Source organism: Calidris pugnax, unplaced genomic scaffold (genome assembly GCF_001431845.1).
Source record: "Calidris pugnax isolate Ruff unplaced genomic scaffold, ASM143184v1 scaffold265, whole genome shotgun sequence".
NCBI classification, from domain to species: domain Eukaryota; kingdom Metazoa; phylum Chordata; class Aves; order Charadriiformes; family Scolopacidae; genus Calidris; species Calidris pugnax.
In genome coordinates this window covers 489,362-512,665 of record NW_015091061.1, presented here as the reverse complement: position 1 = coordinate 512,665, position 23,304 = coordinate 489,362, and the positions used below count along the sequence as shown (strand labels likewise).

Genomic DNA, 23,304 nt, shown 5'->3' with positions numbered 1-23,304 from the left:
GGGGGGAGGTTGTGAGCACGCAGGGGATAGCAGTGATGCAGTAGCACACGTGGAAAACCCTGCCCTCCCCAAATCACAGTCATTGTGTGGGTTTTTTTTTTTTAAAAAAAAGAGAAATCTGTCTTTTCCTGGAGCACAGAGAGCTTTGGGAGGGTGAGTGGAGCCCTGCAGACCTGCCCATCTCATCCCACTGCGGCTCAGAGGCCCCTCACGTAAGGGCTCTAGCTCTCAGAAGAGCTTTTGAGCAGGCATCTCCGTGCCCAGCAACTGGGCTACCAAACCCAGAGGGGTTGGGGTTGGTTTTTTTTTTTTCCCCCCTTCCTCTCTTTCTTCCTGCTCTCTCTCACCCCGGTGCTGAATCCTCTGCCAAGATGCTTTACCAGAAATAGAGTGGAAATCATTACCGCGCCGGAATATTTGCCTTCTGTAGTGTAACTCTTAAAAAAAGGGTATTTATTTAGTTATGAGTGTACTCTGTGAGCAAGCTCGAGCCTCCCAGGCATTTGGATTGCACACAGGCTGAGAGCTTTTGTAGGATATATCCCCCCTAATGCAGGCTGGATTGTTTCCTCTGCTCCGGAGCATTTTGCTATTGATGGGGAGGGATCTCTCGAGGGCAGGAAGAAAGCACCCCCCCAGGATTGCAGGCTCCTCAGAAGCCATTGGGGAAGAAGCCAAAGAAAAGGGAAGCAGTATTGGATGGTGGCAGCTTGGCCAAGGGTGGAAAAGTCCCGCTGCAGAGAGGATGTTGGTGTTACTGGAATATCCACGGCCTCGCTCTTCCCTTTGGGAGGATGCTCAGGGGGAGGCAAGAGCAGTCAGGAGAAAAGATGGAATCATAGAATGGTTTGGGTTGGAAGGGACCTTAAAGACCACCCAGTGTCACCCCCCTGCCCTGGGCAGGGACACCTCCCACCAGACCAGGTTGCTCCAAGTCACCTCCAACCTTGGCCTTGAACCCCTCCAGGGATGGGGCAGCCACAGCTTCTCTGGGCAACCTGGGCCAGGCTCTCACCACCCTCACAGCGGAGAATTTCCTCCCCACATCTCATCTCAATCTCCCCTCTTCCAGTTTAAAGCTATTCCTATCTCATCTCAATCTCCCCTCTTCCAGTTTAGAGCTAGGAAGGGGCTCCAAGGTCTCCCCGGAGCCTTCTCTTCTCCAGGCTGAACCCCCCAACTCTCTCAGCCCCCCCTCCCAGCAGAGGGGCTCCAGCCCTCCCAGCATCTCCGTGGCCTCCTCTGGGACCCACCATGTCCTTCTGCTGTTGGTGGCCCCAGAGCTGGAGGCAGCACTGGGTGGGGAATCTCCCCATAGCGGAGCAGAGGGGCAGAATCCCCCCCAGTTGCCCTGCTGGCCACGCTGCTTCTGATGCAGCCCAGGATGCAGGTGGTTTCTGGGCTGCAACCACACGTTGCCGGCTCATGTCGAGCTTCTGATCCACCAGATGATTAAATGCTGCTCGTCTCCACGCTGTCTTGGGGGAGAGAGACAGGATGAGAAATACCAAGCAGATTAACCCCCTCGCTCTGACTTGCTGCAAACTTAAAATAAGAAAGAGGAGCGAAACGTTTAAGGTCTGGATTTGAGTAACGTGGGCTTCCCGGTTGCACGTCCCCTCACTCTGTTCTTTCACACCTCTATTTTTTCTTCTGGGTTTCCCACAAGCGTGTGACCACCTTTGTAAGGGTTCAGGGCTGCACGTCCCCCGTCAGTGCTGGTCTCACTGGTTCTCCACAGGAGGGACGATGGTGGCAGATGGAGGAACGTAGCCCAAGCCCTGCCTCTCCTCTGTGCTGCTGGTGGGAACCCACCCGTGGTGTTTCCTACAGGAGGGAGGGCGCAGGAACGTCACGGTTGGGGCTTTCACCTGATGGAAAAAGCACTTTGTCATCACTTGGGAAGCCTTTTGGGGCTTTCACCTGATGGAAAAAGCACTTTGCTGTCGCTTGGGAAACCTTTTTGACTTCATAAAATCATAGAATGGTTTGGGTTGGAAGGGACCTCAAAGATCATTGAGTTCCAACACCTCCCAGCAGACCAGGTTGCTCCAAGCCCCATCCAGCCTGGCCTTGAACCCCTCCAGGGATGGGGCAGCCACAGCTTCTCTGGGCAACCTGTTCCAGTGTCTCACCACCCTCAGAGTCAAAAATTTCTTCCTGAGATCTAATCTGAATCTTTTTTCTTCCAATTTAAAACCGTTTCCCCTTGTCCTATCATTACACCTCCTGGCAAAGAGTCCTTCTCCAGCTCTTCTATAGGCACCCTTCAGGTATTGAAAGTCCACTATAAGGTCTCCCCGGAGCCTTCTCTTCTCCAGGCTGAACAACCCCAGCTCCCTCAGCCTGTCTCCATAGCAGAGGTGCTCCATCCCTCTGATCATCTTGGTGGCCCTCTGCTGGACCTGTTCCAGCCGGTCCATGTCCTTTCTGTGTTGAGGACCCCAAAGCTGGACACGGAGCTCCAGGTGGGGTCTCAGGAGTGCAGAGGAGAGGGGCAGAATCACCTCCCATGACCTGCTGGCCACACTTCTCCTGATGCAGCCCAGGACAGGGTTGTCTCTCTGGGCTGCCAATACGCACTGCCGGCTCACGTTGAGCTTCTCCTCCATAAGCACTCCCAAGTCCCAAGACTCCAAGTCCCTCCAAGACTTGCTCTGCCCTTTCTGGCCGCAGGCACGTGCTTTTGGGATGAGTCTGTGGGATGGTCTGGCCAAAGCACAGGTGGCTTCTCTGGCCTCGGTGTGGCTGTCCTGCCTGACCAGCACCTTTTCCTGCAGTGCAGGTTCTAAAATACGTAGGAGATGACTGATGGAGCTTCTTTAATCTCTTTTTCCACACCCTGCCCTTTCCAGAGCTGCTGCTGGCGGCCGGTGATTGCTCTTGGACCCCGTCAGTTGGTTCTAGAAATGAGTGTCCCTGTGTTTGGTGGGGGGGGTTTCCTGCTGGGGGCAGGGAGAGGAGAGATGAGAAGGGGTTGGATGCTGCATGAGGTCCTCAGGGTGCTTGGGGATGAGCTGGGGGGGCTCTGCTTGGTCCCTGAGAGAGCACAGGGGGTGTTAAGGAGCAGGAAACACCACACACAGACACCTCTGTGTGTGTGTGTCTGGTCCTGCTTCAGCAAGACGCATTTTTAGCACTTTTTCTGTTGCTTGGTTTCCGCTGCTGCTCCCCAAATGCTTTTTTTTTTGAATAATACTGCTGAAGAGTTTTTTTTGAGGGGAAGGGGTCCCTACGAGCACCCTGAAAAGAGAGCAGGGGAGAGAGGGGAGACTGGCAGGGAAAGGTGGGTGGCACAAAACCCTTCTGAGATAGGCCAGGTAGCAGGTTGATGGGCACCAGCTCATGGCCATGCTCCCAGTCTGCCCCGTCGTGCCATGAATAGGTAAGGGACAGGGAGGGATTAAAAAGGGGACAAGGATTATATGTGGCTCTGGGAGGGCTCTGGAGGGAGCTCTTAGTGATCCAGGATGGAAATCCGTAGTGGATGGAGCTGAATTGGTTCTGCTGGGTTTTAATTTTGAGTTCTTTAAGAAACGACTGATGCTGGAGCGTAGGTTGAACCAAAATGGAGATGGAGCTGTTGGAGCGGGGCCAGAGGAAGCCCCGGAGATGCTGGGAGGGCTGGAGCCCCTCTGCTGGGAGGGGGGGCTGAGAGAGTTGGGGGGGTTCAGCCTGGAGAAGAGAAGGCTCCAGGGAGACCTTGGAGCCCCTTCCAGTCCCTCAAGGGGCTCCAGGAGAGATGGGGAGGGACTCTGGATCAGGGAGGGGAGCCATAAGAGGAGAGGGAAGGGTTTGACACTGAAAGAGGGGAGATGGAGATGAGATGTGGGGAAGAACTTGTTTGGTGTGAGGGGGGTGAGAGCCTGGCCCAGGTTGCCCCGGGAAGCTGTGGCTGCCCCATCCCTGGAGGGGTTCAAGGCCAGGTTGGAGGGGGCTTGGAGCAACCTGGGCTGGTTGATGATCACTGGATCATCACTGACACTGGATGATCTTTAATTTCCCTTCCCACCCAAACCATTCTATGGATCTATGAAAAGGTGTGGAGCTGCCCCATGCACCGGGTGATGTCCCCCTGTGTCACCGAGGGGAGAACCTTCAGCCTCTGTGTCCCCAGCACCGAGAGGATCCCGGCTCTCAGGGCTGCTGGTGGCTTAATGTGGGGAGAGAAGGGGAACAATGGGGCCAGGTTTCTTTCCATCAGCAATGGTTTCCCACATTTTATTGCCCTTTTCACCTCTTTGGCAGAAAAAACCCTCCTGTGAAAGCGTATCATTTTCCGTGAGGAGGAGACCTCGCAACTCCCAGCCCTTCAGTTATTCCGTGGCAGGTCAGAGCAAACCTTCCCAGAGTGTTCGTCTCATTTAGAGGGCAAATTTTGCCTATAAAAAAAAACAACCAAACCCTTCTATTTCTGCAAGATCTGCCTGGTCCCTGGAGCCCATCCGACCCCCTCAAGGCGCTCATCCCTTGGGAAGGGGACGATGCTCTCGGGAGCTTTTCCTTGTGTCACATTGCTGTCCCTCGTGTCACGTTGCTCCCTTTTGGGGGCAAAGTCAGGGCGGGGTGGGAGGGGGAAGGCAAACCTAGCAGCTCCCCCGGAGGCATACTTCCTCCTTCCGAAATGTCTCGCCTTGGGAATTTATAGATCATCTAAAATAAACCCCCAGAAGCTTGGCTTCCTGCCGGCGTCCGTGGCGGAGCTGGGGAGACAGACGGCGCGGGGCTCCTGGATGGGAGAAGTGTGGTTTGATCCCATCCTTCCCCTAGGGATGGAGAAAGGGGGTGGGTGGGGTGTCCCCATCCTTCTGGGATGGGTGCTGTGACATCCCATGCTCCCCATAGAGGGGACTTTCTGCTGGTGGAGCTCCCCGGGGTTGGTATCTTGGCCAAGCAGGTAGGACATCTGGGGGTTCTTCTGGTTTTGCCAGGGGTTGGGGGTGACAGAGTGAAACTGGAACCGCGCTGCGGAGCTGGGACTGGGATTTCTGACCCCAAAGTGGTCCCCTGAGGTGGTGGACCCGAATCCTCTTCCCAGCCCTTAAAGGAAGGAGGTGGATGTGCCCGTGCTGGGCTGTTTGTCACGTGTCCTGCGTGTGCTGGGGAAGCGGGATTGACGTGGTGGAGCCCATCCTGCTCTCGTGTTCCCAGAAGCCCGGGGTGATGATGCTCAGGAGCCCTGGAGCACATCAGTCAGCCCTGACTCATGCCTTGCTGGGAGGTGAGGGCTCCCGGCACGGGTGAGAGATGACAAGACCCCCAGGGGGGGTGTCTGTGAGTCTTCCTGCCCTCCCCAGTCAATCCCAGCTGGATTGCAAGCAGGGACGTCCCGCTGGCTGGGGTTGTCATGGTTCAATCTTTTCCAGAAAAAAACAAAAAAGGAAGGAAGAAGCAAAAACGTGGGAAGTGACAAATGGTTTGGGCCAGGCGGGAAGCAGGAAAAGGTCCAGCCAAGGTGGTGATTCAGCCAGGTGGTGGTGTCACCAGCGTGGTGCCAGGGAGGGCAGGGACCGCCCGGGGGTGACAAATGACAGCGTTACCCTGCGTTAGAGGGAGAGGAGTTGCCTGCTCATCAAGGTCCCGGAGACTTGGCTGCCTCCCTGAGCGAGTCTGGGCTCTGGACCAGCGTAAATCCTGGTTTTGTCACTTCATCCTCCTGGTGGGTGGCCCAGCCCCACGTCCCCGTCCCACGGCAGCAGTGGGAGGGCTTGCGACAGGGCAAGCAGCTCAGCAAAAAGCTCAACTTTGCCAGCTCCTGGCAGCACGGGCATGCAGGGGGCGGGGATAATGGCAGGGAGCAGGTAAACCCCATGCCCTGCCTGCTTTCCCTTATTTATATTCCAAGTGGTGTCTCAATTAACGAGGGTTATATGAGCTGCAAGTAAAGGATCTGCATCAGCGCCGCTCCCAGGAACCAGCAGCTTCATAGATTCATAGAATGGTTTGGGTGGAAGGGACCTTAAAGATCATTGAGTTCCTACCCCCTGCCCTGGGCAGGGACACCTCCCACCACACCAGGTTGCTCCAAGCCCCCTCCAACCTTGGCCTTGAACCCCTCCAGGGATGGGGCAGCCACAGCTTCTCTGGGCAACCTGGGCCAGGCTCTCACCACCCTCACACCAAAGAAGTTCTTCCCCACAGCTCAGCTCAATCTCCCCTTTTTTGGTGTCAAACCCTTCCCCCTTGTCCTATGGCTCCCCTCCCTGATCCAGAGTCCCTCCCCATCTCTCCTGGAGCCCCTTGAGGGACTGGAAGGGGCTCAAAGGTCTCCCTGGAGCCTTCTCTTCTCCAGGGGTAAGCCCCCCAACTCTCTCAGCCTGTCCTCCAGCCCTCCCAGCATCTCCATGGACTCCTCTGACCCTGCTCCAACAACTCCATGGCCTTCTGCTGCTCGTGGCCCCAGAGCTGGAGGCAGGGTCTCCCCAGAGGGGAGCAGAGGGGCAGAATCCCCCCCACCCCGAGTTGCCCTGCTGGGGGTGCAGCCCAGGATATGGGGGGCTTTCCTGACTCCAAGCATGCATCCTCCTTCCCTTATTTTTCCCAAGCTTTATTTCAGTTCCTTACTTTAAAATCATAGAGTCATAGAGTTGTCCAGGCCGGAAGGGACCTCCAAAGGCCATCTAGTCCTTCCCCCGCAGTCAGCAGGGACACCCCCAACTAGACCAGGTTGCCCAGGGCCTCATCAAGCCTCTCCTTGAATATCTCCAGGGATGGGGCCTCAACCACCTCCCTGGGCAACCTGTTCCAGTGCTCCACCACCCTCACAGTGAAGAACCCTCTCCTCATCTCCAGTCTAAATCTGTTCCCCTCCATGCTGTCCCCGGAGCAGATGGGATCCCTCACCTCCATTTTTCAGGAGACACAGTCGTCCCCCAGCACCAGTAAACCACAGCCCCACACAGACTGGCCCTCTCCCCGTGCTGGGAGCTGGGTGAGCCGGTGACTAAGCCCAACGTCTGGGATGCCGGAGCTGGTTCTGGCTGGATGGCTGGATGGATTGATGGAGCGTGGAGAGGAGAAGGACTGCCAAAGCTGAGTCAGCTTCCCTCCAGCCGGGAAGAGAGGTGGTGGTTGAGATTTCCCTGCAGCCCGGCTGCTCGCCCACGGCGCTTTTCCCCTCGGTGCATCTGTTCTGAAGGTGGTGGGGGACACGCCGGTCCCCCCTGCGCCAACCTCGGGGATGCTCTGGGAATCCAACCTCTCCGTGGTGCTGGGGAGGGCCAAGCTCTGCCCAGGCTCTTGGTGACTTCCCAAAGTGGGCTCCTGGACCCAAAATGAGCCAGAGAGTCCTTCAGCATGTCCTTAAAGCTGGATTTGTGTAGGGAGGTGGGACATTTCGTAGAATTATGGAATGGTTTGGGGTGGAAGGGACCTCAAAGATCATCGTGTTTCACCCCCTGCCCTGGGCAGGGACACCTCCCACCAGACCAGGTTGCTCCAAGCCCCCTCCAACCTGCCCTTGAACCCCTCCAGGGATGGGGCAGCCACAGCTTCTTGGGGCAACCTGGGCCAAGCTCTCACCGCCCTCACAGCAAAGATCAGATCAGATCAGATGGAAGCAGGATTGCTCCCTCCGTTATCTGCCTTATCTCCGTGTGCTTCAGATGGGCTTCCCTGCCCTCATCTCCACCAGAGCATCTTCTTTTCCCTCCTCCTCCTCCATTACCTCACCCTACAGGCATCCTTCCGAGATGCACCGGGCTCCCTCCTTCCTCCCGCATTTCATATTCTTCTCCTTCCTCCCTCATTTCATACTCTTCTTCAGCCCAGAGCCTTGCTCCCCATCTCCCCGGCAGAGCACAAAGCCGCTCTTTCTCCCATTCATTCCTCCCTGCCCGGGGTTAGCATTTCAATGGACAATTGTGCCATTGATTCGGGGGCTGGCGGTGGGGTGGGCAGTAAATGCCAGGGGAAGGGGACACGTTGGGGTGAGCCAGGAGCTGGAAAAGGAGCCCGGTGTCTTCTGGAGCTCCGGGCTGGATTTTTAGAGGCGGGATGGTGGTGGGGTCGTGCCTTTTCCCTTCCGACAGGGCAAGTCTTTCTTTGCAGCGTCAAAAGAAGCTTCAGGCTTGCTTAGGAGAGGCATGTCCCCTCCTTTGGGGACGTTGTGTGGGCCATTAGGTGCCCTCTGCCTCATCATCCCCAGCTCTTGAAGCCATTTATACCCCAGGACACAAGTTTGGGGGTGCCGGGCTGCTCCCCCTGATCCTTCCAGAGGAGAAACGGAGGCGAAAGGGACCAAACAGCTCTCCACGGCCGAGCTGTTTGAGGAGGAGGAGGAGGGGATGAAGGCCAGCGTTGCGGGTCAGCCAAAGGGCTGAGGAGGAGGCAGAGGGTCCCTGGCAGCCGCTCACGGAAACACCTTTCAAGGCTCCCTTCCAGATGGAGTTAAATCAACGCCGGAGCCGCGAAGAGAGCAGAGCTGTTTACTCCCGGCTTAGTCATTCCCCGCGGTGCCGGGGGAGCAGCAGGATAAACAATACCTTGGCGCCAAGCGAGTTATTGTTTTGGCCTTGTTTGTTTCTGGCTGTTTGGGGAGAAGCGTCTCCTCGCAGGTTGGCACGGCTCGCGGGGCTGGGCTTGAAGAGCAGGGCAGCTTTGTGCGAAAAAACCTCAAAATCAGAGCGACGGTGAGGAACGGGAGCACGAGGGGTGAAGTGTGTGCAAAGGGGTGAGGGTGGAGGAAGAGGGATGGGGGATCACAGAACCATCACAGAATGGTTTGGGGTGGAAGGGACCTCAAAGATCATCGTGTTTCACCCCCCTGCCCTGGGCAGGGACACCTCCCACCACACCAGGTTGCTCCAAGCCCCATCCAACCTGCCCTTGAACCCCTCCAGGGATGAGGCATCCACAGCTTCTCGGGGCAACCTGGGCCAGGCTCTCACCACCCTCACACCAAACAAGTTCTTCCCCACATCTCAGCTCCATCTCTCCTCTTTCAGTGTCAAACCCTTCCCCCTCCTCCTATGGCTCCCCTCCCTGATCCAGAGTCCCTCCCCATCTCTCCTGGAGCCCCTTGAGGGACTGGAAGGGGCTCCAAGGTCTCCCCGGAGCCTTCTCTTCTCCAGGCTGAACCCCCCCAACTCTCTCAGCCTGTCCTCCCAGCAGAGGGGCTCCAGCCCTCCCAGCATCTCCGGGACCTCCTCTGGGACCCACCATGTCCTTCTGCTGTTGGTGGCCCCAGAGCTGGAGGCAGCACTGGTGGTGGGGGTCTCCCCAGAGCAGAGCAGAGGAGCAGAATCCCCCCCAGTTGCCCTACTGGCCACTCTTCTTCTGATGCAGCCCAAGATGCAGGTGGTTTCTGGGCTGCAACCACACGTTGTTGGCTCACGTTGAGCTTCTCATCCACCAACACCCCCAAGTCCCTCTCCTCAGGAAGGATTCTTTCCGCAGGTTTTCCTGGACCAGCAGCAAACGTAGGGGCTGGGCTGTAGGGTTGGAAAACAAGAGCAACGTTTGCTGAGGTCCGGCCAGACCCGCTTGTGGGGTGTTGGTGACGATGGGCTGTGGTGGCCAGATGGGCAAGGGTGGCTTTAGTGGTTCCTGCACGCGTGGGCTGCTCCGGCAGGTTGGGCCAAGAGGGGCATTTTGAGGACTTCTGGGGAAGAGGGGTGGTGACAAGGTGGTTAGTCCTCTCCTCCTCAGCCAGCAGAGACTTGGGTCTGTGGCTGGTTCCTGGGGCTAGCTGGCATGTTGGGCTGGCTTCCCGCTTTGCAGGGGCCACTTAGGCAAATAAATTGCACAGTCACTCCGAAAAGACTGGATGCCAAGCTCCTCCAGCAGGAAAAGCACATGCTCAGGAGTTTCTCCAAGTCCTTGGACAGAGGAGAAAGACGGGAGGAGGGGACAGGGACCATCACAGCAGGTCTCGGGAGGTGATTCTGCCCCTCTGCTCTGCACTCGTGAGACCCCACCTGGAGCTCTGTGTCCAGCTTTGGAGTCCTCAACACAGAAAGGACATGGACCAGCTGGAACAGGTCCAGAGGAGGCCACGAAGATGATCAGAGGGATGGAGCACCTCTGCTATGGAGACAGGCTGAGGGAGCTGGGATTGTTCAGCCTGGAGAAGAGAAGGCTCCGGGGAGACCTTAGAGCAGCCTTTCAATACCTGAAGGGGGCCTATAGAAGAGCTGTAGAAGGACTCTTTGCCAGGAGGTGTAATGATAGGACAAGGGGAAACGGTTTTAAATTGGAAGAAAAAAGATTCAGATTAGATCTCAGGAAGAAATTTTTTACTCTGAGGGTGGTGAGACACTGGAACAGGTTGCCCAGAGAAGCTGTGGCTGCCCCATCCCTGGAGGGGTTCAAGGCCAGGCTGGATGGGGCCTTGAGCAACCTGGTCTGGTGGGAGGTGTCCCTGCCCAGGGCAGGGGGGTTGGAACTCGATGATCTTTGAGGTCCCTTCCAACCCAAACCATTCTATGATTCTATGATCACCCAACTGGGCTTTCCTAGCTGCAGGCTCCCAACCGAGCCTGGTTGCCTCCATCCCCCCATGGTGGGGACAGCCCCAGAGGTGTTGCGTTAGGGAGAAGCTCTGATGGTTTCTGTACCATGAAATGCCTCTTCCCTCCCTCTCTCTCTCTCTCTCTGCATCTGAAGTGCCCTTGTGAAACGGCAGCCCCCGGGGGGCTGGCAGGGTTTCCCATCACGAGGTGCTGGCTGGCAGCATCCCTCCTCTCCATTAGCCCAACCAGCGATGGGCAAGCCTGGCTGGCTGCGTGCCACGGGGGCTACAGAGCCCCCCACCACCACCAGGGAGGTGCCACGGGGGTTACAGACTCCCCAGGAGGTGCCACCAGCGTAGAAGTGGAGAAAAAAACCCAAAAACCCCACAGATCTAAGCATCCCGTAGCCCCGGTGACCTCTAATAAAGCCATTTTTCCCTTTGGCTCTGCGGAGCCTTGGCGGGACCCCCCCAAAGCCTGCTCCGGGTGGAGGTTGTGGAGGGGGGGGGATGCTGGCCCGTGCAGATTGTCCTTTGCCTCTCCTGCCAAGTGGCCCTATAAATAGAGAGGGCCACGTGCCACTGATTAATTGCCTGTCTGCGCCGCCGGCCAGCTCCTCCCGAGGCAGAGGCAGCCTTTGTCTGCGCTTGCCAGGGGAGAGCCCCCCCCCTTCTTTTTTGGGAATTTAGAAAAGAGGGAGAGATGGAAAGGGAACGCCCTCTCGCCCTAAGCCAGAGGTCAGCCCTGACGGGAGATCTTGTTGGTTTTTTTTTTTTTTAATTCCCCCCCTGGAGGATAGAATTTCTCTCCTGCTCCAAGCTCAAGCTGCCCAGATGTGGCTCCGCCGTCCCAGCGAGGGATGCAGGACCCACGGAGGGCCAGGGAAGGGAGGATGTTTTTAGGGAAGAGGAGCTGGAAAGATGGTGAAAGAGGAAGGAAAGAGGGGAGGACGGGCAGTTCTTCCTCCCAGCTGGGCCTCCAAAGCTTCCCATCTGCAGCGACTGCTTGTGACATGAGTCCTGGGTCTTGCAGCTCATTTCTTGTTCATATCTGGGGCGTGGAGTTGTGGCTTCACCCACACCTTTCCCCTGTTACGTGTGGGGTCTGACCCTCGGGCAGGGAGAAGGCTCCAAAAACCCTGTCCATCCCTCCTGGCCCTTGGAGGGAGGATGCTGAGGGTGCAGCTGGAGGCTGGCGAGGAGAGGGGTGATGCTGGGCTGTGCTTGGCAGGAGATGATCTACCCCCTGGTCCCAAGGCACAAAAAGCTGGTGGCACGTCAAGTGTGAGAGGGTGCAGGAGCCAAATCTATGAGGCAGTTGCCTGGGGTGGTGGTCAGAAGATGGCCAGAGAGGGCAGGGAGATGACCAGAGAGGGGAAGGAGCCCTTCATCTCAAAGCTGGGAGGCACTTGGCCATTAGAGGAGGTGAGGAGGCCGCCCAGAGCCTGCTGCGGAGCCACTTCTCAGTCACTTTGAGCTTCTGCTCTCCTCCAGGAGCTCCTGCAGCAGAGTTTCTCTTCCTCCTCCTCCCCCTCCATCACCAGCCCTGCAGGGGCCAGGCGGGGCTCACTCCATTGTGCAGCTCTGCTGTCCCCTGGGGCCAAGGGGACAATAGCTCAGCTCTGAGCCTGGGAGATGCCTTTCCCTGCCTGCCTGGTGCCGTGCCAGCCTTCCCCGAGGGCCCCCAGCTTTGTTTTTCTCATCGCTGGAACTAAGGACACAGAGAAGGGAGTTGATGGATCTGCATCTCCTGACGTCTCCTCTTTGCCATTCCCAGGTCCCAAAGTCTATACATTTCCCAGGAGAGAGAAGTACCCCGTCTTCTATCACAAAGAAAACAGCTCGGCCATCTACGTCGGGGGAGAGGGAAAGCTTTATTACTACGACTTTGCAACCTCTGAGAACTACACGGTAAGGATGCTCCCCTACCAAGGAGCCCTCTAACGAGGTGTCCAGCATCTTCCTCGCAGCCCCAACGCTGGGGACCTTCCTCGGTGTCTTTGCCAGCAGCCAAATCAGGCCTGGAAGGGTCTGGTCTCTGCCCAATCCACCTGGGAAGCTGCAATGTCAGCACGATGAATGGCTGCAGCAAGGGGGGAGTCTCCTGCGCTTGTTGTGGGTGGGTTCTTCCCAAGCTGTGTCCTCTGGGACCTTCTTGGTCCCACATTTTTCCAGTGGGGTCCCTTTCTTTAGCGTGAGAAGGGATGCTCAGAAGCTACGTTCCCACTGCTGGAGCCCACGCTGCTTTTCCTCAAAAGCAGGAAGTTCTGGATCAGTTGAGCACTGAGTTAAAATGGCAGGAAGAACCCCCAGGACGCTTGGCTTTCTCATGACCCCTTCTTGTTCTTCTCAAACAAGTTGGTGGCTGAAGTCGGAGCCCAGAAACTTCCTTGTTCCCAGAAACAGTGTGGTTTGTGTGTTTCAGTCCTTGGACACCACCACCCTCTATTGAACGCCCGTTCCCCACAATGACAGATCCTTTCCCGAAATCCTTTGGAGAGCAGCCCAAGCTGGCTTTGGCCCTGCATCCCTCATCATCTCAAGGGCCTGAGAGAGCCAACCCAGCTTCCCCATGGGTTTTCAAACGCTGAGGTGGGAGAAAAGGTCTGCGTTGTGGTGTCTAACAGCCTTCTCACCGATGTTCTTTGCTTCTTGTGAAGAGAGTGAGTAGCGTGTAGCACGTGGGGCTGAGCCCACGTCAGTTGGCTTTGAGAGGGAAGGAATGAAAGCAATTCTCTTTCTCTTTCATCCTAGGAAGACTTCCCGGTGAAAAATGAAGGACATTGCTTGATGCCTGGGAGTTCGGTAGGTCCTACCTCATGATGGAATAACCAGATGGGTGAGGGGTGGAGGAGCTGGGTTGTAGGGCTGCTGGGGAAGGAACTGTGTTTGCTCCTCAAGTCCTCTTTCTGGGTGAAGACCTCTAGTGCCTGTGGAGCATATGAGATGATACTAGATGGTCCTCCTCTGTTTTTAGGATCCTTAAATGATGTCTAAGGTCCTTTCCAACCCCAACCATTCTATGATTGAGACCCATGAAAAAGGAAGCCGTGTAGCGATGAGCTTGGTAGTGCTGTGGGCTTGGAGCTGCCTTAGGCTGCCGCTCACGCTCTTGCTCCTCTTCTTTCTCTTGCAGGAGGACAATAAAAATTACCTCACCTTAGTGGAGAAGTACGGAGACGGCCTGTTAGTGTGTGGGACCGGCGCCTGCACTCCCACCTGCTGGAACTTGGTACGTTGGGGCCACCAGTGATGGGACCAGAGCAAAGCACTTGCTGGTTTGCTTGGTGCTGTTTCCCATCTGTAAAAGGGTACCCTGATCCCCCCTCCCTCCTTCTCAGAGTGCTCCAAAATGCCCAAATCCCAGCTCCTTTGGGCTGTGTGTCGTGACAGCCCCCACAAACAGAGGTCCACACGTGCCACCTCTGTCCTCAGTTGGCATAGGCCCTCTTACCTCACCTCCTGCCTGCGGCGGTGGCTCTGCAGGTAGAAGATGGGCTGTGTCCTTCCCTCGTGTGGGCTGTGCCAGCCAAGGAGAGCCTCTTTCCTCCTGCCCCGGGGGTGGATGGTGGATTCCTACGCTTCTGAGGAGGCTGTTTCTGTCCTTCCCCAGACGCAGAGGAGGGAGAGCACCTCGTGGGACGGCAGAGGTATCGCTCCTTTCGCCCCTGACTCGAATACCCTCGTCGTCGTGGATGGTAAGTCTCATATTTCCAAGTTGTAGCTCACATATTTCCAAGTTGTGGTGCTGTGGGGGAAGGCTGGGCTCGCTCTGACAAAAAAAAAAAGGCTGCTCCAAGGGTTTTGTCTGCTCCAGTTGGCCATCGGCCTTAGCACTTCTTGCTTTTGCCTCATCGAAGTGCTCTTTGTTCTAGGAACAGAGCGTGGCAGAAGTTGGTTTATTCCTCTCCAGGGCATGGGGTTGGGTCTTGGTGTGGGAGGGTGGAGTGTGATGGAAACAGCAGGAAAGGAGGGTCCTGCAGTTGCTCCACCGCTCTGGACCTGGCAGAAAGACAGTTGAGGATCCTTCCCAGAAGCAGAGCAAGAATCTGCCCCTGACACTCTTTAAGTGGAGTCCCGTCAGGCCTGCTCAGTCCTAGGCAGGGTTTCTTGACCTGCATCCACCATCCCTGTGAGTCCATGTGCCCACAGAGTTCTTGGGTCTTTGTTTTCTTCTCACAAACCCTTCTGCACCCTCTGGAAACAGCCTGCTGCAAGTGAGCCTTCCTGTCCCCACAGGTCATGACATCTACTCCACCATCAAGAAGAGCCAGCAGAACGGCAAGATACCCCGTTTCCGTCGAGTGAGAGGTGGTGGGGAGCTCTACACCAGCGACACAGTGATGCAGAGTGAGTATGGGGACAATCCTTGAAGGCCTGGGACCCACCAAGTAGATAAATTAGACTCCCTCTCCGTCCACAGCTGTGGGCCATAAGTACACGGCGCAGCTCAGAGGGGTACATCCTCTCCACCCAGAGCTTCTGGCTTGGGTTTGGTCACCCCTAGAACTTCAGAGAGGGCTGAAGTTCTCCACTGATCTGGAGTGCTGGTGAGGAGGGACCCTCCAGCTCTCTTGCTGCCAGCTGGGGGGGAATTTCACCTCTTTGCTTCGGGGACAAACTGAAAGAACAAGTGAGTTCCTCTTGCACGGGGTGAGGAGATGGGGAAATGAAGAGAAACGGGTGGCAAGTCCCCTGTCAGATGCTGAAATGAAATACGGTTGTGTAAAGGTGCCCATCAGCTGCCATGCGGTGGGTAGAAACAGGAAGAACCACTTCCACTCCGGGCAGTGACTCTTTCCAAATTTCTCCCCCCAGGCCAGGGTGAGACCTTGAGGCAGGAACACGTTGGGCTGTGGTGGGGGATAGAAAGGACCCTCCTCAAATTTGGACAGGGTGGGGGATAGAAAGGACCCTCCTCAATTTTACATGAGCTTATGACACCTTCCCCCGGTGATGCTGGGAAGTGGGAGATTATTGAACCCCTGGCCAAAGCCAGAAAAAAAAAAGCAAATCAAAACGACGCCAGGGAAAACCAGGACTTGTTCATGGGGGGCAACCAAGGCACCGGCAAAGAAACCTGACATACTTAGAGCCACGAGGCCAATTCCATGCTCACACAGAGCTCCCTGCCTCGGGGACACCAGCTAACGATGCTCAGAGGGACCCTGCTGCTGCTGGGGATGCCCGTTGTGGCAGCGGCGTATTAATAGGAAGAGCATCACAGGGTTTTCCACGGCCAACACAAACAGCACAGCTTGTTGCCATGGAGGAAACCTTTCTGTGTGATTACAGCTCTGCTACACGAGAAGGGAGAAGGGCTTTCCTTGGTTCCTAAGCGGCCAGGGCGTCACCCGAGGCTTCTTCACGGAGCTCCAGGGACTTGGCCTTCAAGGGCCTTCTCCCCTGTTAGGGGAGAACTTTGTAGAGTAGGGTAGATGGTTGGACTCCATGATCCCAAGGGTCTCTTCCAACCTAGATGAGTCTATGATTCTATGGTTCTAAGGGAAGGGGTGTGTGGAGTTGGGTGGGAGGGAGAGGAAGGAGAACCCCCTTGTGAAGAGTGGTTGTTGGTACCATGCACTGACCAGGTGTGGAGGATGGGCTTGGACCCATTCTCTGCCCAGAGCACAGACAGACGGTGTTTGAATTCCCTCCTCTTGCCTGAGAGTGAGTGGTTTGGTCCCCGCTGGTGGCTTTTCAGATGAAATGTGTGTGTTCAGGTCGAGGTTTTCTGACGGCTCGCTTCCCTTTTCAGATCCTCAGTTCGTCAAAGCCACCACCTTAAGGCATGAAGAGCCTCACCAGGACAAGATTTACTACTTTTTCCGTGAAGACAACCCAGACAAGAGTCCTGAGGCCCCCAGAAACATCTCCCGAGTGGCCCAGCTGTGTAAGGTACCATGGGGACAGTGTATGGTGGGGAATCAAGAGTGTTACCGGGCTGGGAAATGGAGATGCCAGCTCTCCTGGAGTTACTGGCCCATGATTTGGCCCCTCTGGCTCAATTATTTCCTCTGCCACAGAGTTTGTGTGGGGTAAGGCTGTGTCCTTTGGCCCTCCCATCTTGCCTGTAGGGAAGAAATGTTAGAGAGGTACACGATTGTTGCAGTGACCAGCATCAAATATACCTCCAAAGCATCCCCCAGTTGTCCATCCGAGATGCTGGACAGGGTGGGACCCTTGTTTTCTTCTCTGCCAAACCCTGACTCCCTATTTTCCCTCTCCTCCAGGAAGATAAAGGAGGAACCAGTTCACTCTCTGCTTCCAAATGGACCACCTTCCTGAAGGCCAGCTTGATTTGTGTCGACCCGGTCACCAAAGGCAACTTCAACTGGTTGCAGGATGTCTTCTTTGTCCCTGCGAGCAACTGGCGGCACTCCAAAGTCTACGGGCTCTTCACAAACACCTGGTGAGGAGCTTTGCAAAACTGGGGGGATGTTCCTGTCCCGTGGGCCAAATCCTTTCTTCTCTGGGCCCTTTAGTCTCTCTGGCAAGCACTTGGGTGGAAAACAGCCAGAGTGGAGATGGTTGGCGAAGGCATGATGGACATGCTCCAGCCGTAGGGGTGATGGCCAATGTCTCCCTGACCCTCTCTTCGTCTTGTTGTCCACAGGGGAAGTTCTGCCGTTTGTGTCTATTCCTTTGGGGACATTGACAACGTGTTTCAGACATCCAAACTCAAAGGCTATAGTGGTCCCAACCCAGAGATCAAGCCTGGGCAGGTGAGTGAGTGATAAGAGATGCCCAGATGAAGTGGAGAGACCTCCTGGGGAACAGAATCATGGAATCGTAGAATTGTTGGAAGGGACCTTTCAGATCATGGAGTCCAACCATCAACCCAACACTGACAAAAGCCACCACTAACCCATTTTCCTCAGCACCACCTCTGCCCAGCTTTTAAATACCTCCAGGGATGGGGACTCCACCACGTCCCTGGGCAGCCTCTTCCAAGGCTTAATAACCCTTTCAGTGTAAAATTTTTTTCCTAATATCCATCCTAAACTTCCCCTGGTGCAACTTGAGGCCATTTCCTCTTGTCCTTGGGAGAAGAGACCAACCCCCCAAGGTTGTAGGCACCGTGAGAAGGCTCTGAGCTTTGCTGCTGGAAACAAAAGGAGGCTGGATGAGGCCAAACATCTTCGTAGAAAGCAAGGGGAGAGGGGCTGGAGGATACATCCCTGTGTTACGGGCACCCCATTGACCAGGGTGGGGAGAGGCTCCCCTAAACCTTGGGGTGGTGGTGTGGGGTGTGTAACAGGGTGTGAGTCTCCTCAACTGGAACTTCTGGAGGGCAGATCAGTGGCAGGACCTGGCCTGAGCATTATCACAGCAGCCCCAGGGCTTGTTTTTACCCCCCTCTTGGGTGAGGTGACCAAGTTGTGCCCTGCTTTGCTCTCCTGACCCTCATGCCTCATCCCTGGGGACCTGTCCGACCCTGACTGACGGTGGCTTTTGTCCCCTCTTGCCCCCAGTGCGTTTCCTCTGGACAGCACACCCCCAGCGAGACCTTCAAGATCGCCGACAGCCACCCGGAGGTGGAGGACCGTGTGGAGCCCCTCTCCCCTACCAGGAGCCCCCTGTTCCACAACAAGCACCGCTACCAGAAGATCGGGGTGCACGAGGTCTCTGCGGCCGACGGGCGCCGTTACAACGTGCTCTACCTGGCAACAGGTACCAGGAACCATTCCATGGGGAGCTTCCCGGAGCTGGCTTTTCCTCTGGAGGGCAGGGAACCCCAGGGAAGCAGATGAGACCTTCTCTTCCACCCCTCCCCAACTCCATCCCCAGCAGGGCAGAGCAAAGCTGCCTTCCCAGCTTGGCCATATGGTTGTTGAGCAGAAAAGAGCTGCCAAGTCCTGGTAGGGCTAAATACATCCCATTTGGCAAAGACAGGCTGAAAGCAGAATCCCAGCACGTGGAATTTCCCCTGTTGGGCTGCTTCAGCCTGGGGAAGGTCTCAGGTTTTTAGGAGAAAGGGGAAAAGGGGGTGGGGGGTAGCCCAAATCACAGAATCACAGAATCACAGAATCTTCTAGGTTGGAAGGGACCTTAAAGATCATCTTGTCCAACCGTCAACCTCACTGACAAAAATAGACACCCACACAAAAAATCTCCCCAGGTGCAGCTTTACACTGTCAAGCAGAAATCCTTCACAAAGAGACCCAGCTCTGTCCTCTCCTGTCCCTGCTTGCTCTGGTGTGGCAGGGTGGGCTTCCTGCTGGAGGTCCTGGGATGGTTGGAGATGCTGCAGAGCTGGGCCAGGGCAACCCAGCTGCAGGGGGAGAAGGATGGCAGAGCGAAAAAATCAGGGGAGCTCCGTCAGGGGGGTACCCAGAAGGTGCAAAGCTTCCCTCTCTTCTCTGCCTCTCCAGGTTTGCTCCTCACAGTTGGGCTCAGCCCTTTCTCCTGTGCTGGGATTTGTTCCCTGGCGCTTCTGGAGGGACTTTCTGGGGTGTTTGTTTTCATATCTTCGATGAAAGAGATGCACCGGGCTCTCTGTAGGTGGCCTGGGTTGGATTAGGGCCCACACCTGCCGAAAGTCTGCGTTTCAATACAGCTAACTCCTTGGCAAGTCCCTCCAGAGAGCTTGCTCCACCATGCAGGGCTTGGCAAGGCAGCCAGGGCGGGCACGGAGGCGAGAGCCAGCACCTGGGGGTGGGGGGTCCCCATCCCTACCTGGCCTGGGGTGCCATCTTTCACCTCCCCCTGGCTGATGGGGGAGAAGGGAGCGACTGGTCGGGAAGGGGAAACCATAAAAGAGGCTGAACGACGAGGATTTCCTGAGCCCTGTTCCCTCAGGATCTGTCTTTCCATCTTTCTGCCAAACCAGCTCGTTTTCTTACGTCACCACTTTTAACTGGGGAGGGGAAGGCAGTTTAATTAAAAAAAGCAGAAAGGCCAAAAAAACCCACAAAACCCCCAAGTTTCAGCCCCAGGCGAGGGGTGGGATGAAGGTCAGGCTGGAAGAGGCCCATGATCAAAGCCCAGCAACCCACAAAACCCCCAAGTTTCAGCCCCAGGCGAGGGGTGGGATGAAGGTCAGGCGGGAAGAGGCTGGTGATCAAAGCCCAGCAGAGCTCCAGGGTGGTTGTTTTTTTGTACTGGTGCCATTAGAGCTGATCAAAGCCAGGTCCTCACGGTGGTGGGAAATGGGTTCCTTGTGGCTCTTGGCTGGGAGGATCATAGAATGGTTAGAGTTGGAAGGGACCTTAAAGATCATCAAGTTCCAACCCACCTCCCACCAGACCAGGTTGCTCAAAGCCCCGTCCAACCTGGCCTTGAACACCTCCAGGGTTGGGGCAGCCACAGCTTCTCTGGGCAGGATGACAAGGCTCTGCTTCTCCAGGTGGCTGGAAGCAGAGCTGGTTCTCTGCCTGATGTCCCCATCCCTGCCTGCAGTCCCTCTGCCCAGCCTTCCTTCATCGGGGCTCTCCCTTCCTTCTTTCCAGACAAGGGATCCATCCACAAGGTGGTGGAGCTGCCGGACGGGGTGCAGAACATCATGGAGCTCCAGGTCTTCCCGAAGAAGGACCCCATCCAGTCCATGATCCTGGACCACAAAAGGGTGGGTCTCTGCTTGCTCCGGAGAAAGGAAACCAGTGGGCTCAGAATAAAAAGCAGAATTAAAAGCAGACAGCAGGGGAGGCAGGGAGTGACGTTTTGATGACAGCCCCTGCGTCTGGAAGTAGCTTCTGGGTGGGTTTGTGGGTGGCCCCGCAGTGTCTTTAATCCCCACGTCCCCAGTTCTGGGTAACTTTGTTCAGGCCAGTGGGAAAAGGAGTTTTTCCAACAGCTCCTCTCCCAGAGGCGAGGGAGGAACGTGTCTATTTGCTCCCTGGGTGAGATCCCCCCCAGGAATCCCAGTGAAGCTGTAGGAGAACCCTGGTAAGGTGGCACCAGGAGGTTCAAGCCCGTCTGCTCTCCTCCCGCAGGCCGTGCTCTACGTGGGCTCGACCAGTAAAGTGGTGGAGATCCCCATGGACATGTGCGGGGTGTATCGCAACAACTGTGAGAGCTGCTTGCTGGCCAAGGACCCCTACTGCGGGTGGTCCAACGGGAGCTGCCAGTCCGTCTATCTGAACCGGTACGTGTGGCACCAAGAGCTCATCGTTTCCCCATCACCCTCAGCTGGTGGCTTCTACCTCCCAAACACCCACACCCCTCCTTATTCCCCTCCCCAGCCAGGGCCTCTCATGGTTTTGAGGCCGGTCATGGAGAAAACGAGGTGAGCCCATCTCCTGGACATCATAGTGTCCCCAGGAGCTCTGTCCTTGCGGGGATCCGTCCCTCCCACATCACCCCCGCTCCAGGGAGGAAGAGGTTAATGGGTTGTGAGCACCCTCTTTTGCCAGTAGAATGCTGGTTTTGGTGCTCTTTAAAGCAGCTGATTGTGGTGAGCGCCCCGTGTCTCGTGTTTTGTCATCCGCCGGCCTCCCGAGCGTGGGTGTAGCGGGGGGTGTGTGTGTGTGTGTGTGTGTGTGTGTGGTTTTCCCTACTTTGCACTTCGTGTTTAAACTTCCTTATCTGATCGGCCGAGGCGCCGCTTTCCCTCCCTGCCTTCCTTAACGCTTCTTCTGTCCTCCAGGGAGGTGTATCAGAACCTCAACCTAGACCCGGGGCAAGGAAAGTGCCGGAAAGGGGCTATTAAAGAAGGTAAACATAAAGGTTTTGAGCTGTGGGCCATTTATCTTGGCTGGGGGTGGGTTGGGTGGGGGTGTTGGGGGCAGAGGGACAGGTTCTCAGGCCTTTGTAGGGCTCTGCTGGGTGTTGCAGCTCATTGCTGGGGGAACTGGGAAAGATGGGGCTGAAGCCAAGGCACTGAGGAAGTCTCACCTTGGAGTTAATGGCTCAATAAATCTATTTAAGAAGGCTTAAACTTATGGAGATGTCCTGGGAGAAGAGACCCATGGACTCCACCAGGTGTGGTCAAGCCTTCTGTTGCCATTAAATGACCGTGTAATGTGTCCCCATTGGCCCAACTCTTGGTTCCTCCAGACCTGTGGGGGAATCAGCAGGTCCTGGACGTGCCCATCTCATCTCCTCCTTCTCAACCTCTTCCAGTAGACGACTATCAGAACATCACCGTCGTCCCTTTCTCCCGCTACTACCTCAACTGTCCCATCGAGTCCCACTATGCCACCTACAACTGGTACCACAACGACAGCCTCATCAAGACCTGCAACACCACCCACCCCCAGCAGGCCTGCTTGCACTTCATCCAGAACGTGAGCCACATTCACTACGGCCACTACGTCTGCATCTCGGAAGAGGACGGCTTCAAGCAAGCCCTGGTGAAGGAGCGCCTGGTCAACCAGCTCAGGTTCATGTCCCAGAAGGGCCAGGCCACCATGACGTTTGGCTCTTGGCTGCAGCTGCTCCTGATGGTGGTGTTGGTGGAGCTCTTCCACTGAACGTGACAGGACGCCGCTCTTTCTGCACTTCTGCCTGCTCCTGAGGCGAGATCCTGGTTCTCTTTCTTGCTCCTTGGACCTTCATCTTCGACCGTCCCAAAAGGGACCCTGGGCAGCAACCCTTTCGCCTTTGGCCTTGGTGGAAGAGTCACGGCGAGGAAGATGCGATGGCAGGGCCAGATGGAGCAGGGTTTGGGGACAGGGAGGGTCGGGGACGTTGGCTGTACCCAACAGCGTGAAGGGAGTTGGGGTCACCTTCTCCCCGAGCTCGCCCTGGTGGCTCCGTACCGTCCTCCTCCACCTGGGTTGGGGACATTCAGGGGACTTCTTCTGCCGATGTGCATGCACTGATCCTCAGGGCATGGTGACTCCTCGTGTTGGGAACCTGCATGTGATGAAGAAGAGGAGCCGGCCCTTGGTCTTTCCAACTGGTTGAGCTTCACTCCAGGAGGGGACTGATGCCTCCCAAGAGGTTTTTTCTTTAGTGGCCAGCGTCCATCTGGGTTGGCAACCAGGTGGCAACCGCTCCCGGTGTCACACGCCGGTTCCCCTTCAGGTCTGGAGGACTGGGCTCCGGAAAGGGATTTTTTGAAGGGTTTGGTTTATTTATTTATGTTTTGCAGCTGGCTTTGAGGTGGGAGGGAGATGGGGAAGTCGTGCTGGAAAACCCACCGGGCCGGGGCGGGTGCAAGGGGTGATGTTTTGCATGGAAAAGCCCGGGAAGGTTTTGTGGGGGGCTTGGGGATGGGATGGATGGATGGAAGGGGGGGACAAGGAAAGGGAAAGGTGGAAGCCAGAGCCCAGCCCCAACCCAGGAGGCCCTAGAAGGAGGCTTTAAAAACGCACAAATCCTCTGCAGGCAGCTTAAGGGCATTTCTTTGTCGGGGGGGACAGGCACCTCCTGCTCCCCCAACACCTCTCCTGCAGGAGAGGGACCGGGCTTCCTCAGGGAAAGAGGCTGCCGATCTCAGGGCGATGCCCACGCTTTTTTTTGGGGGGTTGGGGGGAGGCTGTGGTGTCCCCCCACCACCACCTGGAGCAGATCTGTCCCTCTCCTTCTCCTTGAAGGGGAGAGAGGGAGGAGGGACCGGGGTTTGCTTCCCTCGGGCTTTGAGGTCTCCCTGCAAAGGCTTAAACTGTGAAAAACTGGGGGGGCTCTCCCGGCGCCTGCTCCTTCTCCAAACCTTCCCCACCCCTCTCAGCCCCCCCACCACCCACCCCCCCAAAAAAAAACCACAGGGCGGGCGCCCTATCTCATGCTTCCAATAACCTGGCACAGCTCCCTGCTGGGTGCCAGCTCTTGGGGACACCCGGGAGCGCTTGGAGGGGTCTTTTTTGGCAAGGGGTGGGGGGAAGAGGTGGCCTTTGGTGGCCACAAGCAAGGGACAACGGGCCAGAGCTTCCTACTGCACTACATTTCCAAGAAAATTCCCCCCCCCC

The 23,304-nt window shown here is 56.4% G+C and overlaps 1 protein-coding gene across 3 annotated transcripts in view; it reads left to right on the top strand.

The window, feature by feature from the left end:
* SEMA7A (semaphorin 7A, GPI membrane anchor (John Milton Hagen blood group)) overlaps window positions 1-23,298 on the top strand; it is a 33,698-nt gene extending 10,400 nt beyond the window's left edge. The window contains exons 2-14 of one of the 3 annotated variants that reach the window (XM_014956680.1): window positions 12,228-12,361; window positions 13,205-13,255; window positions 13,587-13,682; window positions 14,064-14,148; window positions 14,690-14,800; window positions 16,209-16,348; window positions 16,684-16,862; window positions 17,067-17,175; window positions 17,926-18,124; window positions 19,903-20,018; window positions 20,386-20,537; window positions 21,039-21,106; window positions 21,518-23,298. In XM_014956680.1, the coding sequence (XP_014812166.1) occupies window positions 12,228-12,361; window positions 13,205-13,255; window positions 13,587-13,682; window positions 14,064-14,148; window positions 14,690-14,800; window positions 16,209-16,348; window positions 16,684-16,862; window positions 17,067-17,175; window positions 17,926-18,124; window positions 19,903-20,018; window positions 20,386-20,537; window positions 21,039-21,106; window positions 21,518-21,864 (1,787 nt within the window). In that variant the 3' untranslated portion in view covers window positions 21,865-23,298. Of the gene's footprint in view, window positions 1-12,227; window positions 12,362-12,842; window positions 13,114-13,204; window positions 13,256-13,586; window positions 13,683-14,063; window positions 14,149-14,689; window positions 14,801-16,208; window positions 16,349-16,683; window positions 16,863-17,066; window positions 17,176-17,925; window positions 18,125-19,902; window positions 20,019-20,385; window positions 20,538-21,038; window positions 21,107-21,514 lie in introns of those variants that run through there. The other 2 variants (XM_014956679.1, XM_014956681.1) reach the window with 2 other exon arrangements.
* Window positions 23,299-23,304: the final 6 nt, after the last annotated feature.